We start from the raw sequence: 18593 nt of genomic DNA, 5'->3' as shown, positions 1-18593 counted from the left end.
CTGGAACTTTTTACTTTGAAATGTTTTGTAGTTTCTGAGCCCATGGTCTCGGAGTGATTTTCGTCTTTTTTTCAAATCCTCAAAAATTATGAAAAACGGCTTGCTATAGTATGCCATCCCGGAGTGATTTTCGTCTTTTTTTCAAATTGAACCCACGACCTGTGGCTCACATAGCCAACAGCTTATCACAGAGTGCCACCATGCTCTCTGAGCTCAGCTTTCCATCTCTTTCTTGTGTTCTTCTGGAAGATATTCTCCTAAACATACTGCAGAGCGAAAGTAGGAGGAACTCAGTTGGATTTGAACTCACAACCTCTGGCTCACATGGACATCGTCTTAACAAGGGTGCCACTGAGCTCTGTGATTTTAAGTGTTACGTTGTTCTTCTTGGTGTCACTTTTCAAATGGGGCCGTACAGAGCATTTGAATGGTGCTGTGCATCAAAGGTGTCTTTAGTGCTTTTAAGTGTTATCATGGATGTTAATCAGATAATACAGAGGAGAAACCATGACAGAACACAGACAGCCTGGTAGCTCAATGTGTCAAGTGGCTGTCCACATGATCCAGACGTTGTGGGTTCAAATCCCACTCTAGTTTTACTCTGAAACTTTACTTTGAAGAAAGAAGACGATAAAAGCACCCGGAAATCTCTCTCAGTCAGGCTAAGGTAGTGATGGTGCAGTTGGTTAAGAAAAGGACCTTGAAGTTCATTCATCGTGCTGTGGCGAACTAACCTGACTCCGCCAGATGGGGCAGCAGAGAGTACACTGGGTTCCCCCCTCCTGCTCCCATCTGGGAACTCTCAGGCAGACTTGATGCCCGGCCACAAAACGGTCTGGCCAATCAGCGGCAGCTAGAGGCGGGATCAAGGCAGCACTGTGTATGCCTTGATCCCACCTCTAGCTGCCGCTGATTGGCCAGGCTTTTGTTTTGTGGCCGGAGCATCAAGTCTGCCTGATAGTTCCCAGATGGGAGCAGGAGGGGGGAACCCAGTGTACTCTCTGCTGCCCCATCTGGCGGAGTCAGGTTAGTGGCGAACCACTCGCAGGTTCAAGCCTCATGCTACTAACTAACATGTCCTGATCCTACCGGTTGACACTGATCCTTGCGCAGTAGTAAGGATATGGGAGTGGGCAGTGGCAGTCGTTTCGGACAATAAATAGAGGTGGTTATGAAAATAAAATCCAGATCTGGCTGAAATCTAAATACGAGAGAGGAAGGGGTGTGGTGAGAGAGAAAGGGGTGTGGCTAGAGAGAGGAAGGGGTGTGGCTAGAGTGAGAGAGCAAGGGGTGTGGCTAGAGAGCAACTAACACACAGTGATAGAACTAACGGAGGAACTATAAGATATAGTGAGTCTCATGACTTTCATAGGTTAGTATACAATGACTTTACAGTTCAGCCTCAATGAAATTAGATTTCACTGAGGTTTTCCTGTGATGCGTTTTTACATTTGTGTTTTGTATGCATAGCTTATCTCTCAACATGACTTTTTATTTACAGGGATAAGCTAGCATATCACAATTTTATGCAGTGTCTTTCTATTAGATGTATGCATTTCTGTAGTGGCATCCTTCAGATGACATTTGCCACAGATCACAGTGTCAGGTACTTCTCTCCATGTCTCTCATGGCACCACAATTCCACAGCTGGTGTAGAGGTCAGGTGTCCTCATGAGGCAAACCCAGAAAAAAAGAAATAAAAGGAAAAGATTTAGTTACACAGACATAACAATTAACATACCTAGCTGGAATACTGTAATTGTGGAAAAAACATAGCAGGCAGTGGTGTTTATCATTTTTGAGGATTTAAAAAAAGACGAAAATCACTGCGAAACTGCATACTATAGCATGCCGTTTTTCATCATTTTTGAGGATTAAAAAAAAATACGAAAATCACTCCGAGACCATGGGCCCATGGCATCGGACGGCATACTATAGCATGCCGTTTTTCATCATTTGAGGATTTGAAAAAATGACGAAAATCACTTCGAGACCATGGGCTATAGCCCATGGGCTTGGACGTCATACTATAGATTTGGAAAAAAAGACGAAAATCACTGCGAAACGGCATACTATAGCATGCCGTTTTTCATCATTTTTTAGGATTTGAAAAAAAGCCGAAAATCACTCCGAGACCATGGGCTATAGCCCATGGTCTCGGACGGCTTACTATAGCATGCCGTTTTTCATCATTCTTTCAGTAATTTATAATGGGGCTCAATGGCAGCTATTGGCACGTCAAAATAAACTGTCACTTTCACCTAGAAAGTCCATTCACACTTTTTATAAGTCAGCTTACTGTGGAGACACATGCTGGAACTTGAAATGTTTTGTAGTTTCTGAGTTATTAACTCAATGCCCAATGCATTCTCAATGGTAATAGCACAAACTTTGGCATGCTACTAGTCCTACATACTTACACCTAGAAACCCCATTCAAACCTATTTAGGTTCATCTTACGGTGGACATGTTTGCCTGAAAAGGAATCTTTGAAATGTTTCATAGTTTTAGAAATATAGTGCTTTCAAATTTGAGACATTTATAATGGGGCTCAATGGAAGACCATTGGCAAGTAAAAAAATCACTTTCACCTAGAAACTCCATTCACACTTTGTATAATTCAGCTTACTGTGGAGACACGTGCTGGAAGTTATTACTTTGAAATGTTTTGTAGAGTTATTGTCTCCACCAGGCCGAAGGCATGGGGAGAGAGTATGTTTTGCACTCCGTCCGTCCGTCCGTGTGTCCGTGTGTCCGTCCGTCCGTCCGTCCGTCCGTCTGTGATCAGCTAATCTCCGGCACCGTTAACCCGGTCGATGCCAAATTTTGCACACACACTCCCTGGATGCCAACGATGAACCTCTGCCCCAAAAATTCCAGAACGGCCTGTTATAGCGCCACCAGGAGGCCGCTTTGTGCAAAACAAGTTTTTGGACAGTACACCTACAGATTTTGTCCAAACATCACGCAAATTGGTACACAGTCTCTCTAGAGCCATTCAACAAAACGCGTCTTTCAGATTTCTCAGACTCCATCCTGATTGGCTAAGATTGGCCTCCAAAGTTCGCAGGAGTGCTCAGTTTCAAACAAAATGCTGCAAATCATGAACACATCGTGTCATTTCCATGAAATTGCGCAGGCACATTCCCACTAGGCCGAGGAAGAAATGCCACATGAACATTTTCAACTCAGCCTCATGGTGGCGCTATAACTGGCCGAAAAGTGTTTTTACCTCCAACTGCACGGATCTGTGGATAACTTTGTATGCCAACTCCCTAGAGGCCAAGGGAAAACCTTTGACTGGAATTTTTCACATCTGCTCTTTATAGCGCCACCAGGAGGCCGACATATGTAAAACACATTTTCTAATATTACTCCTTCAGATTTTATCCAAATTTCACGCAAATCGGTACACATGCTCTCCATAGTCATGTGATCAAGACGGGTTTGTTTGATTTATCATAATTCACCCTCATTGGCTACGATTGGCTTCTAAACTTTTCAGGAGTAGCCCGCTTTGTACAAATCGCCACAACTACTAAACGCAGCGTCCGATTGTGGTGAAACCGTGCATGCATATTCCCACTAGGCTGTGGTTGTGATTTCATCATACTGTAGAATATGTTATTACTTATAGGCCATATAGGCCATGTATGGCCTATTGTGGCCTACCATGTATGGTCATAGTGTGCCACGTGCAAGTTGGTACCTCGACAGAGTGCATTTCTAGTTTTATTTAAAGTCAGCAGAGCTAATTTATGATAATGACCAGATCTTATGTTAATGATGTTTCGGAGACAAGAAACACTTTCCTGGGGGTTTTACGTGGACATCATGGAGCCCATGGACACTTTGAAATACTAAAATATATGAAAACGCATTACCCACATAAAAACACCAGGAAAGTGTTTCTTGTCTCCCAAACATCATTAAAATAAGATCTGGTTGCAAAAGGGGTGAAGTGGCCCTTTAAGACGAGTCTACTCGTCATGAGCGCTTGCATAATTAATTTATAGGGCGAGTATTACTGTGATTAGCATCAAATGTGTAATATGTAAAGTAGATGTCCCTGTCTCCTGACACTGTCATAAGAATTTCAATGTCAATGTCAGGATCTGTGTAGTTCCGTGAGAAAAACATACAGTTTGTATTACAGTATATAGTACATACAGTTTGACTCCTGAGGGAGGATGAATATAGTCAACTAGAAAAAGTGCCCTTCTGGGCACAGGTCTCCACCAGGAGGATAGGAGTGTGTGTGATGTTTGGAAAAATGTTTAGGAGTAATATAATCGTGTGTGTGTGTGTGTGTGTGTGTGTGTGTGTGTGTGTGTGTGTGTGTGTGTGTGTGTGTGTGTGTGTGTGTGTGTGTGAGTGTGTGTCACGGCTTGGCCTGTTGTAGCGCCACCATGAGGCTGATTTGAAAACTGTCAAGTGGCATTTCTTCCTCAGTCTATAGTGGGAATATGCATGCACAGTTTCACCACAATCGGACGCTGCGTTGAGTTGTTGTGGCGATTTGTACAAAACGGGTACAAAGCAGGCTACTCCTGAAAAGTTTAGAAGCCAATCGTGGATTATGAGAAATCAAGCAAACCCGTCTTGATCACATGACTATGGAGAGCATGTGTACCGATTTGCGTGAAATTTGGATAACATCTGAAGGAGTAATATTAGAAAATGTGTTTTACATATGTCGGCCTCCTGGTGGCGCTATAAAGAGCAGATGTGAAAAATTCCAGGCAAAGGTTTTTCCTTGGCCTGTAGGGAGTTGGCATACAAAGTTATCCACAAATCCGTGCAGTTGGAGGTAAAAACACTTTTCGGCCAGTTATAGCGCCACCATGAGGCTGAGTTGAAAATGTTCACGTGGCATTTCTTCCTCGGCCTAGTGGGAATGTGCGTGCGCAATTTCACGGAAATCACAGGATGTGTTCATGATTTGCAGCATTTTGTTTGAAACTGAGCACTCCTGCGAAATTTGGAAGCCAATCTTAGGCAATCAGGATGGAGTCTGAGAAATCTGAAAAATCCGTTTTGTTGAATGGCTCTAGAGAGACTGTGTACCAATTTGTGTGATGTTTGGACAAAATCTGTAGGTGTACTGTCCAAAAACTTGTTTTGCACAAAGCGGCCTCCTGGTGGCGCTATAACAGGCCGTTCTGGAAATTTTGGGGCAGAGGTTCATCGTTGGCATCCAGGGAGTGTGTGTGCAAAATGTGGCATCGACCGGGTTAACAGTGCCGGAGATTAGCTGTTCACAGACGGACACACGGACGGACACACGGACGGACGGACGGACGGACACACGGAGTGCAAAACATACTCTCTCCCCATGCCTTCGGCCTGGTGGAGACAATAATCTTACTGATGCTAACAGAGGAATGTACATATTTGACATCACAAGTTGCAGCTCCTTGACATAAACACACACCTGAGGTGATGGTGTGTGTGTGTGTGTGTGTGTGTGTGTGTGTGTGTGTGTGTGTGTGTGCGCGTGTGCGTGCGTGCGTGCGCGTGCGGGCGCATGTTCTGTATGTTCTCCGGTAGTAATCTATTTATTGATAGATAGATAGATATCCAATAGATAGATAGATATCCAATGCACTTGACAAAGATTACCATTCGTGCATGCATATATTCATTCATACACCGATAGCGGATGCAAGGCAAGACTAAAACTAAATCACATTTTATTCACTCACTCCTAGTCACCTATTAGTATTGTTATTACTAGTGGTGGTGGTAGAATGAGTATAGACCCCATATCAGGTTGCAATAGAACCCAACTGCTCCAAAGACACAGGAAACACTTCAATGCGTTCCATCAAACTTTCAGTTGAGGTTTGTCTTCCAGTGTGGAGGTGCGTGTACTGTGACCCCAGCCCAAATGCTGTGACTGCTTGGCGCAGGCTCTCGCTTGCCTAGCTTCTCGCTTGGTTGCGCCTCACAAGGACATTAAACACACTCCTCAAAACAACTGCTTTTGGAAGTTTCTTTCTGCAACCTGTGTCCGTGCACAGTCTCAATGTGTATGCCAATAACTGGTTTATTGTCTCCACCAGGCCGAAGGCATGGGGAGAGAGTATGTTTTGCACTCCGTCCGTCCGTCCGTGTGTCCGTGTGTCCGTCCGTCCGTCCGTCCGTCCGTCTGTGATCAGCTAATCTCCGGCACCGTTAACCCGGTCGATGCCAAATTTTGCACACACACTCCCTGGATGCCAACGATGAACCTCTGCCCCAAAAATTCCAGAACGGCCTGTTATAGCGCCACCAGGAGGCTGCTTTGTGCAAAACAAGTTTTTGGACAGTACACCTACAGATTTTGTCCAAACATCACGCAAATTGGTACACAGTCTCTCTAGAGCCATTCAACGAAACGGGTCTTTCAGATTTCTCAGACTCCATCCTGATTGGCTAAGATTGGCCTCCAAAGTTCGCAGGAGTGCTCAGTTTCAAACAAAATGCTGCAAATCATGAAGACATCGTGTCATTTCCATGAAATTGTGCAGGCACATTCCCAATAGGCCGAGGAAGAAATGCCACATGAACATTTTCAACTCAGCCTCATGGTGGCGCTATAACTGGCCGAAAAGTGTTTTTACCTCTAACTGCACGGATCTGTGGATAACTTTGTATGCCAACTCCCTAGAGGCCAAGGGAAAACCTTTGACTGGAATTTTTCACATCTGCTCTTTATAGCGCCACCAGGAGGCCGACATATGTAAAACACATTTTCTAATATTACTTCTTCAGATTTTATCCAAATTTCACGCAAATCGGTACACATGCTCTCCATAGTCATGTGATCAAGACGGGTTTGTTTGATTTATCATAATTCACCCTCATTGGCTACGATTGGCTTCTAAACTTTTCAGGAGTAGCCCGCTTTGTACAAATCGCCACAACTACTAAACGCAGCGTCCGATTGTGGTGAAACCGTGCATGCATATTCCCACTAGGCTGTGGTTGTGATTTCATCATACTGTAGAATATGTTATTACTTATAGGCCATATAGGCCATGTATGGCCTATTGTGGCCTACCATGTATGGTCTACTTGTGTGCCACGTGCAAGTTGGTACCTCGACAGAGTGCATTTCTAGTTTTATTTAAAGTCAGCAGAGCTAATTGATGATAATAACCAGATCTTATGTTAATGATGTTTCGGAGACAAGAAACACTTTCCTGGGGGTTTTACGTGGACATCATGGAGCCCATGGACACTTTGTTTCTTGTCTCCCAAACATCATTAAAATAAGATCTGGTTGCAAAAGGGGTGAAGTGGCCCTTTAAGACGAGTCTACTCGTCATGAGCGCCTGCATAATTAATTTATAGGACGAGTATTACTGTGATTAGCATCAAATGTGTAATATGTACAGTAGATGTCCCTGTCTCCTGACACTGTCATAAGAATTTCAATGTCAATGTCAGGATCTGTGTAGTTCCGTGAGAAAAACATACAGTTTGTATTACAGTATATAGTACATACAGTTTGACTCTCCTGAGGGAGGATGAATATAGTCAATAATCTTACTGATGCTAACAGAGGAATGTACATATTTGACATCACAAGTTGCAGCTCCTTGACATAAACACACACCTGAGGTGATGTGTGTGTGTGTGTGTGTGTGTGTGTGTGTGTGTGTGTGTGTGTGTGTGTGTGTGTGTGTGTGTGTGTGTGTGTGCGCGCGTGTGCGTGTGCGTGCGTGCGTGCGTGCGCGCGCGTGCGGGCGCATGTTCTGTATGTTCTCCGGTAGTAATCTATTTATTGATAGATAGATAGATATCCAATAGATAGATAGATATCCAATGCACTTGACAAAGATTACCATTCGTGCATGCATATATTCATTCATACACCGATAGCGGATGCAAGGCAAGACTAAAACTAAATCACATTTTATTCACTCACTCCCAATCTTCCGCCGTAGTCTGAAAACCCACCTCTTCAGACTCCACCATGGCCCGTAGCACTTGCCCTAGCCTAGCCCCTTAGATAGCACACTATGTAGACTTAGATAGTATTTTAAACAGACTTATAGCTTGTTACGTAGACAGCTCTAGAACTGCACTTTATGTATTCATAGCACTTTATAGTACACATGTATAATATATTATATAGTGTATGTATAGTTTACACAGATACTCCACTGTTACGTTCTTAGTTTACGCATGATTCATGATAACTACTTTTTATATATGTGATGTATGCCATGCTTTTGTTATTACTTAATGTAAATCGCTCTGGATTAAGAGCGTCTGCTAAATGCCTAAATTGTAAATTGTAAAATTGTCAAAAGACTATAGTCTAGACTAAATTCAAAATTAACACTGGATGATGTGTTTATGACGTCCTGAGGGAACACGAATAGAGTCAATAATCAAATTGATACAGAGACGTACTGTATGTATATTGTACATACTTGACATAACCACATACACCTGAGGCGACGGAGCCATATTAATGTGAAGAGATAATAAGACTGTTTATTTAAAGGTATTGTGGTCACACGGTGAATGAAAGAGTGCATTAAGGCAGTGGTTCTTAAACTTTTTCATGTCAAGCGACGGCACATTCCGCGATCACTTATGACGTGAATCAATTCCATTCAATTCAAAGGGCTTTATTGGCATGGGAAAACATACGTTTACATTGCCAACGCAAAAGTGGTGGAACAATACAGTGTCACACAGCTGGATCACTGGAACTCTGAACCCAGAGCCGTACAGTCTACACTATAGACAATTCATTTTTGTGCATGTAACCGAGGCCAATGTGTATGTATTGGTAACATACATGTGCAACAAGGCTATTTATTCCTGAAATAGTGAATAAGCGCCAGGATGCGCACACTTTTATATTATATGATTGTGAATGTGAAGGGAATTCCTAACCTGCCCGCAGCCCGCGTTCCTTTTTGCTCGTATAAATAACCCCCCTCCTCGGACAGTCCCTCCTCCGACGGTCTTTGCAAATAACGGACACTATAACAGGAATTATAGGTAGTCTCTCTGACTTACATATTCAGTTCAGTTCAGTCCACATATAAATAAATACATTTTTGTCACCGTCATTCATAGCAGTCTGTGCATTCAGGCATGCACAGAGAGAAATTAACTATAGCTTTTGAGGTGCGCACAATATAGCCTACTTTTATTATGCTTATATCACACAACGCAATAAAGCCAGTGGCTTGTTGTGGTCCTTTCACTTTCACATAGGCTATAGGCTATACTGTATCATTCTGAAGCTCTATTAATTCAGCGAAAATGTGTCTCTTCAACAAACAGCAAAGCTTTTTAGTTTAACGTGTGTGTTGTGCATGTGTGTGTTGGGTCAGCGACAGCGTCTCATCAGCCGCAGCGGCCGGCAGCTAGTGGATGGGGGGTGCATAGTATCGGGTTTCAAGCAGTGTTTTCTGTGCCACATGTGGAGGAGGCGGACTTATGTCACTGGAGAAGGAAAAAAACATGTACACGTGATGCGGAAATCCGCAGCGAGGAGACAACATACCCCACCGAGCCTGCACCTGATGTACACTCGCTCTATGCGGTCTCGGAGAGCCCACTCGGCTCCTCCACTCGACTCCACTCTCATCCTCGATGGAGCACTTTAACAATCGGAACGTTAACCATTTCCGGGTCAAGCTGGAATGACCCCGAGTGATCGAGTGGGAGTGAGCGAGTGGCCGAGATTTTGGGTATTGGAATTTGGCCTTAGAGTATATATTAATAGAGACGGCACCGGATTTCTCCTCCCATCCACTTGCATTAAGTTGCCCAAAGGCGCATGAGGCGATTTCACTCCTCCTTCCGGGTATGAACAGAGTGCATTCTGGGATGGATTGGGCCAAATCGTGAACGCGCTGGCCGTTGACTATCATTGCACGCGTTCATGAATGAAACAGCGCTCACGTGTCATCATGAACGCGCGCAATGATTGTCAACAGACCAGCGCTTGCCCAGCGCAGCAATACCACTATGTCCATTTGGCCTCAGGGTTTCCTCCGGGTGCCGTCTCTATTAATATATACTCTAAGGTTCGTCCATACGTACAGTATAGGTTTTTGACGACTGCATGGTTTCAACACTGGTTACAGCACTGTACAAGCTGCCCAGGTCGTCTTTTGAAAGGTTGTTGTGAGGTTTTGGGGACCAAAAGAGAACAATCTCAGTCTTATCTGAATTCAGATGGAGGACGTTTTGTGACATCCATAGGAAAGGACCATGCATCTATTCTAAACCAAGGGTGCCCTGAAGGTAGATCGCGATCTGAATCAGATCACACATGGTAGACCACATGACATCCCCCTAAAAATAAATAAATCAAATATTATAATAAATCACACCTGTCTGAAGTGAGGGGCGCTCTTATCATCATACATCATGCACTTTTTGGACAAAAAAGTAGCTTGTAGGAGCAGCAGTCGTACCCAGACAACAGAGAGCTACTAAACCCATTATTGACCTTATACCGACCTTGAAACATACCGTAGTTACGTCACCAATAATAGTGGTCCCTTATTGGCCAAGGGTCTTCACCGACATACCGACAGACATACCGACAGCCGATTTGCTCAGGCACATATGACGTAAATTCTCCATTCATTGTCAATGGCATTTAATGTTTGTGTTCAGACAGAATCTACACTATAGCTGTTTATAGGAGGGGCTCGTGCCCCTCAAAAAACTATTGTTGCCATCTGCCATTTGAATTAAGGTCCCTTGAGTGATTGACATCTGTGCCTGTCCACTCAGTTCACAGCTTCTATAGTAGGCAAACCCACAATGTAATACTTTGTTTTCATGAGTGTTAGGCGCAAACGTGAGTAGCATTACGAAGTTACATTAAAATAAATCCCCTCTATTTCCCATTCCAAGTGTGTGTCTGTCCTATATATGTAACGCCAGCGCTGCTATATTCCAAAGCCCCCTCAGGTACATTTTCAAAGTATTTTCAGCAATGGGATTATACATTTTTTTGGTTGAGTAGCTCTTGTTGAGCTGGTCATTTTAAAAGTAGTTCTAAACTAAAAAAAAACATGTGAGCACCGCTGATCTAAACCATCCTTGATTCTTTGGACTTGCATCACAGCCACCCGATTCGGATGCCACGGCACCCTTCGTTGCCACGGACGGAGCCCACTTTGAGATGCACTGAACTAGACGGCGCTGGCTGTAGTGCAGTCAGTTATTGCATACAGTCCCATACCCTTGGTCTCGTCCGGGCTGACACCTAGAGGTACCCATCAATGTCGTTCAGGCCAAAAGTACCTCTGGTAGCCACACCTCTGATGGGTGGGGTTTAGCCTTAAGGGGTGTGTTTTTTTCACCCACTGTGTAATATAATAAATGGACAGTAGGTGGCAGTAGGACAGAGGCCACAGCAACTATACATTCCAGCTAAGTAATTTGCACTGCAGTTTTAGGGATTGTCATTGCTGCTGTCAAGGAGTGAAACAATATACCCATACTCAACCTTTTAATTTTAATTTACCGTAGTATCTCATATATATATATATATATATATACAGTTGTGGAAATGTAGATCTGCTGTTTTCAAAAGATTGAAAACTTTAAATGATACATTATGTACATTACATCTGTAATACAGTTGTGTATTCTTATGACATTAATTTCATTATATATTATTATAATTAGTTAAAAGCAGGCTCTGTACCCAGGTCTGTCCTCAGCAAGTGGTCACAATTTCAAACTGCCAAAAAAGTGTCTAATACTGTCACAATCACATAAATATACATACTAAATGAATGTCCCATTTTAGAAAGAAATGTTATGCGAAAAACCTTCTCAAGATTGGTAGTTAAGACCTGTGTCTACAAATACATCCATTTGAGTGAGGAGATGGATCTGGTTATTCTGCTTTTAGCACTATGGCCAGGGGCCAGGCACAGGACAGGATTAACCAGACTCCTAATTGGAACACGGATGCCCACCAGGCTGGGTGGATGCAGCCAGGGTTGTTACGCTTTATCAACATACTCAAATATTGAGTTTGGGGTTTAATGCAAATATGAATGTAAGCTGTTTTTCTCCTAAAATAAGCATGACTACAGTATATAAAGAGCATGGTTTGAAGCAGGACGTATACATCGAGTCGATCAGCTTTGATCATCTGACGACGACATGGCCGCCAACCTCCGACTCCTGTGTGTCCTCATCGGTCAGTATCCAAGCTTGTATTTCAATAACATAACAACAAGGACCATATTTTATATTCGGAATTGATGTGTATGATGTGTTTTGTTTTGACGAGCTGTGTGTGTGTGTGTGTGTGTGTGTGTGTGTGTGTGTGTGTGTGTGTGTGTGTGTGTGTGTGTGTGTGTGTGTGTGTGTGTGTGTGTGTGTGTGTGTGTGTGTGTGTGTTTCAGTGCTGGCTGCTGTGTGCTGGGAGGCTAACAGTAAGAACACCGAGAAATGTAAGTATAGGGCCTACACTTCTGTCTTCAACAGGTTGAATAATTAATGTTGGATCTTCAATTTAATTGCATAATTGCATTTTAGTCATGTGATCAAGACGGGTTTGTTTGATTTATCATAATCCACCCTCATTGGCTACGATTGGCTTCTAAACTTTTCAGGAGTAGCCCGCTTTGTACAAATCGACACAACTACTAAACGCAGCGTCCGATTGTGGTGAAACCGTGCATGCATATTCCCACTAGGCTTTGGAAGAAATGCCACTTGACAGTTTTCAAATCAGCCTCATGGTGGCGCTACAACAGGCCAAGCCGCATCTCTCACACACACACACACACACACACACACACACACACACACACACACACACACACACACACACACACACACACACACACACACACACACACACGTTTATATTGCTCCTAAACATTTTGCCAAACATCACACACGCACTCCTATCCTCCTGGTGGAGACCTGTGCCCAGAAGGGCACTTTTTCTAGTTTACCCTCATTTTAAAATGTAATGCAATAGATGTAATTTAATTGGATTATGTTGTGTTGTAGGCCTATTGTAACCTCGGCTATGAGGGCTTGCCCTCAATTGTACTCCTGAGTATAAATAAAGGTGATGATGATGCGCTTTTTCTTGATTTTGGAGGACCTCTACAGTCTATCATCATCACCTTAAATTTGGGCTTTAGGCCTATGCCTAGTTATTTCTTCTATTGACATCTTCTTTTATCATGTTGCCTAAGATTAGCGATATACCTCAGTGATACTACCTAATTAGGCCTATAGCCTACCAATTTTTGAGGGGCTCCTTCATCCAGCTTTTAAGTATTCCACAATCTCCGAATGCTATATAAAAATCACACCTGTGTGAAGTGAGGGGCGCTAATATATTAAAGTCTAACTCATGTTGATTAGGTGGTAATGGTGATGTAAAACAAACGGTGCCAACACAACATTAAATGTCATTAACAATAAAGAGAAAATATGACGTAATTAGGAAAACTATAGCCTACTATTAGATTAGAACATCCATGACTTGCATCCATAACTGGGAAACTTGGCAGTGCTGCCACCAAGTGGACCAGTGACGAATAGAACATGACAGCAACAATTGCGTTGCTAAGGAACAGCTTGGGTCCGAGGCTCCTGTTACTATCCACCACAAAACTAGAAAAATTAAAAGGGGCTAAAATGTTTAGAAAGGGGCAGAAGGCTGGTAGCCTGACACTCAGTCTGAATTTTCATTTCGTTTCACTTCATTATTCTGAATCGCCAGGATATATTTTTTTAATGGTAGCGATTCGTCCAATCTAGAGCAGAACAGAAAGACAGGTGCTCTTCTCGAGGATGACAGAGGTAGGAATAGAGGCTCTTTCTATTTGCTCTTTATTTGGCCACAGTGAGAATCACCAGCTGATTACAAAGGCAGTACTGCAGTTCCTGCATAGTACTGGTGTACTGTATATAAGAGGATCTGAGTAGGTGAACAAACAAACCAGTGGAGGGCAGTAATACGCCTAGTAGCGTCTAAACTGCCGGAAACCCTAAAAGAAGAAGAAGAAGACAATCTAGAGCGGATACGGAAAATGGTCTCTTCTTGTGCATGTTTACCTTAGAGTATATACTCTAAGATGTTTACCCATATTTTTACCATAGGGTGCGATAGGAAATGCGCACCGGGAGCGCACTCGCCTATTAGTTTGCATTGCACAGTGCGCTCAGTGCGCTATTTCCGAACGCGCCCATAGAGTTGATGTTTACCGATTACAATAGGCGGGCTCTGGACCGGATACGAGCACTGAGCACTGCAGTAAATTGGAACCCACGGGTGCTGCGAAAAGCCTGCCCCGGTGACGCGAGCTGTATCCACGGCTGCATCCTCCTCGTGCCAAAGGAACCCCTATGAAGGAAACACAGGGAGGGAGGGGACCCCGGGGGACGCCAATCAAAGCAGACAGAGACGCCATTTTAGAAGTGTTTATTTTGCATCTGACCGACCGTCTGACAGACACTGACGAGCAAAACCTACAGTTTTAAAGCCAACGTTATAACACGACACTCTGACAGACACATAATCGAGATTTAAGGTTACTGTGCGCCTGTTCGACACTGTTTTTTTTGTCAAGAACACTGTCGTCAATGTAGTAGTGAAAGACGTGAGAACATTATGATGGACGTTAGCATCTCCTCCATAGCTAGCTAGTCTGACAGCACTATATCACTAATGATAATGATTACATTTACAAGTGAAAGTCTAACCTTGTTGGATGGAACAGAAAGCCTTACACACATGAAGCCCTGAATCAAATACTGTTTTTGTTTTTCCCCATAAAAAAAGTAAACTGAGTATATGTCATGGGAATTAAATTAGCAAGAGAAAGCTGGACTAGAGATTACACATTTTATGTAGCCTAGTTGAGCCTAGCCTGTCATCTTATATTGCCTTTTATGTCGTTGTGCGCCTAATCTTCAACTGTTGTGTTGTGAATTATGATGACTGTTTTGCAGTCATAGCTTTACATTGCCCAGCCAACAACTATAAAGATATTTGTTTGGAAAGCAAATCTAATTGATTGATTGGTTCATTTTTAGATTTATCATCCAAGATGTCTGACGAAGGAAAGCTGTTCGTTGATGGACTGAGTTTAGGAACAGAAGAAGCCTCTCTCTTTGACGCGTTTTCCAAGTATGGAAGCATTACCAAAGGTATGCTGGTGGCTGGCCTACCTTTCCATAGACCACTTAACACTGCCGCTAGATGGCGCGATTCCCCTAGTTTGTGTTTTTGATGGGCGCTAGCCCCTCCTATGCCCAGCTTTGAGGGTTTGTGTAAACACAAATATTGTCTTAACACAAACATTGAATGCCATTGACAATGAATGGCCAGCTTTGAGTGTTTGTGTAAACACTAATGGAGTGAGCGCCCCTCACTTCACGCGGGTGTGATTTATTTATTTATTTGTGTTGTAATCTCCATAGAGTGATTTAGATCGCCTAATATAAGAACTATGTTCCAAAAATAAACAAATCATCCAGGCTTTTCTGTCAGGGGGTGGCACTGCATCATTTATTATGATCATTTATATTTGATACAGCCTGTTTCAGGAGAAAATGGAATTCATTCTGCCGTAAAAATGTTGAAACTACACTTCCGGGTCCGAAATCAATGTCATTACTAAAATACGTCATGCTCTGTCAAGACAATAAGCGTTGGGTGTGATGTATGTTGTGTGCGACGGGCGCAGCCCGGAAATGTAGTCTTTGGGTCGTTTCTAGACTCAAGACTAATTTATTGTGTTACTCTTTGGGTATATTTCCACCTTCAGTCGATGCTTCATAATGAGTAAAATCGTCAGGGTGATTTGTGTATTTTTTTTAACAGTCCTATGAGGCTATCTAAGATCCCCCTACCTATGGGAATTGCAACACAAAGAAACATGAACCAGGGGAGAATAGCGCCATCTAGCAGCAGTGATGTCAGGACTTATGTGGTCTATTGTTGACGGTATATGTGACAATAATTCTTGAATAATGCTTGGAATAACTTGTTGTGTCTTTTTAGTTGTTGTCGTGAGAGATCGCGAGTCAAACAGGCCCAGGGGATTTGGTTTTGTGACATTTGAAAACCCTGAAGATGCCAATGCCGCATTGCTTGGCATGAATGGAAAAGTGAGTGGTGGTTATTGTTGTGGTGGATGTTATACTTTATGGAAAATGTGGCTTTATTTAATTAAGGCGAGCCCAAAACGAATCGAAAGAAACTCACAGTGGTACAATTCATAATTAGATTTCAGGCGTATTGGGGTAAAACCAGGAATTGTCTTGGACATGTTCTGTGTTCAAAATTACGACTCTTTTGTTTGGGTTATCTTGTCATCTCAGACTGTTGATGGAAGGCCAATCGGCGTCATTAAGGCCCCGAAGTCTGGAGGAAGAGGATTCTCCAGAGGGGGCGAATCAAGAGGTGGGTGTGGTTTTTTGGCAGGTTAGGACTGGCCTTTGCAAGGTGGATCATTCCGCTGTCTGCTCTGAAAAGGATAATTTCACTTATATTATTTAATTATTATTTATTTATTCATTATACAATGTCTGTCACCAGAACCAAGTAGTAAGAATATTACAATGGTTTAGTATAGGAAGGGGCAGGGCAGTGGGCGTGTCTGATAAAATTAGTATCTACAAAAGTCAAAAACTGTCTGGAGTGCTCATAAACACCAGAGTAGATGTTAAAGTGACCCCAAACATGTTTGAAAGTGAAATATCTAGAAGCCATCCCCACTTTTGTAATTTAGATAACCCCCTAAATGGTTCAGCCTGTGATACACTGTAAAATCCTGAGTATTAATGAATTTAACAAAAAAATAAGTCAACCAATGGATCAACAGAACACTGAAGATTCAACTACTGTGTAATGTGTACTCTTGTGGTTTCACAAAAATGCAGCTGCTCAACCTTTTGTTACAGCCTTAGGCAAAGTTGCCTAGAACAGGATTTGCTTGTATTTTCCCGCTAAAAGCAACGAAACTGCAACTCCCCAAAACGATGTCTGTGCAGCATTTTGACGGTGCTCTAGAAACATCAATCATGTACATTTTGTTCTATTGTGTGTCTCTTGCCATGTTGTATTTGCATCTGCTTTCTGAATTTGCCTTGCATTTGTGAAATACTGTGTAGTGTGTATGTTCTGTCAGATTGGTGCACATGTTCCCTCAATTTGCTTTTACTTTGCCAATTTGCAGCACGTTTCCGAAATTATGTACTGTCCATGTGGTCTCTTCAGAATGGCCACTGTACCAAACAGAAACGTAACACTCTGTTAGAGCTGCAACATTAGGTTACTGCCTATTGTCTTGTTATTTTTGTATGCATTTGTGTAATGGATGGTGCCAGAAACGGTAACTTCACACACAATACCACACAGCTTCACCAACCTCAAACCTTACCCTTTTTCTTTTCATGTCACTCTAGGTGGTGGAGGCTTTGGAGGATAGAGGAATTGGTGGAGACAGAGGCTAAATGCTGTGACTGCTTGGCGCAGGCTCTCGCTTGCCTAGCTTCTCGCTTGGTTGCTCCTCACAAGGACATTAAACACACTCCTCAAAACAACTGCTTTTGGAAGTTTCTTTCTGCAACCTGTGTCCGTGCACAGTCTCAATGTGTATGCCAATAACTGGTCTCCACCAGGCCGAAGGCATGGGGAGAGAGTATGTTTTGCACTCCGTCCGTCCGTCCGTGTGTCCGTGTGTCCGTCCGTCCGTCCGTCCGTCTGTGATCAGCTAATCTCCGGCACCTCTGCCCCAAAAATTCCAGAACGGCCTGTTATAGCGCCACCAGGAGGCTGCTTTGTGCAAAACAAGTTTTTGGACAGTACACCTACAGATTTTGTCCAAACATCACGCAAATTGGTACACAGTCTCTCTAGAGCCATTCAACGAAACGGGTCTTTCAGATTTCTCAGACTCCATCCTGATTGGCTAAGATTGGCCTCCAAAGTTCGCAGGAGTGCTCAGTTTCAAACAAAATGCTGCAAATCATGAACACATCGTGTCATTTCCATGAAATTGTGCAGGCACATTCCCACTAGGCCGAGGAAGAAATGCCACATGAACATTTTCAACTCAGCCTCATGGTGGCGCTATAACTGGCCGAAAAGTGTTTTTACCTCTAACTGCACGGATCTGTGGATAACTTTGTATGCCAACTCCCTAGAGGCCAAGGGAAAACCTTTGACTGGAATTTTTCACATCTGCTCTTTATAGCGCCACCAGGAGGCCGACATATGTAAAACACATTTTCTAATATTACTTCTTCAGATTTTATCCAAATTTCACGCAAATCGGTACACATGCTCTCCATAGTCATGTGATCAAGACGGGTTTGTTTGATTTATCATAATTCACCCTCATTGGCTACGATTGGCTTCTAAACTTTTCAGGAGTAGCCCGCTTTGTACAAATCGCCACAACTACTAAACGCAGCGTCCGATTGTGGTGAAACCGTGCATGCATATTCCCACTAGGCTGTGGTTGTGATTTCATCATACTGTAGAATATGTTATTACTTATAGGCCATATAGGCCATGTATGGCCTATTGTGGCCTACCATGTATGGTCTACTTGTGTGCCACGTGCAAG

The 18593-nt window shown here is 43.0% G+C and overlaps 1 protein-coding gene across 1 annotated transcript; it reads left to right on the top strand.

Moving 5' to 3' along the window:
* Window positions 1-15065: 15065 nt before the first annotated feature.
* LOC306914971 (cold-inducible RNA-binding protein B-like) lies at window positions 15066-17450 on the top strand (the record flags this gene model as incomplete). Its single annotated transcript, XM_079492213.1, has 4 exons — window positions 15066-15165; window positions 16022-16128; window positions 16342-16423; window positions 17428-17450. The coding sequence occupies 4 exons, from the start codon at window positions 15066-15068 to the stop codon at window positions 17448-17450; spliced, it is 312 nt and encodes a 103-aa protein (XP_079348339.1).
* Window positions 17451-18593: the final 1143 nt, after the last annotated feature.

The sequence above is a fragment of the Electrona antarctica genome (assembly GCF_951216825.1).
Source record: "Electrona antarctica genome assembly, chromosome: 22".
Taxonomy (NCBI): domain Eukaryota; kingdom Metazoa; phylum Chordata; class Actinopteri; order Myctophiformes; family Myctophidae; genus Electrona; species Electrona antarctica.
Note: the sequence above shows the minus strand (reverse complement) of the source record. Positions and strands in the feature narration are given on the sequence as shown.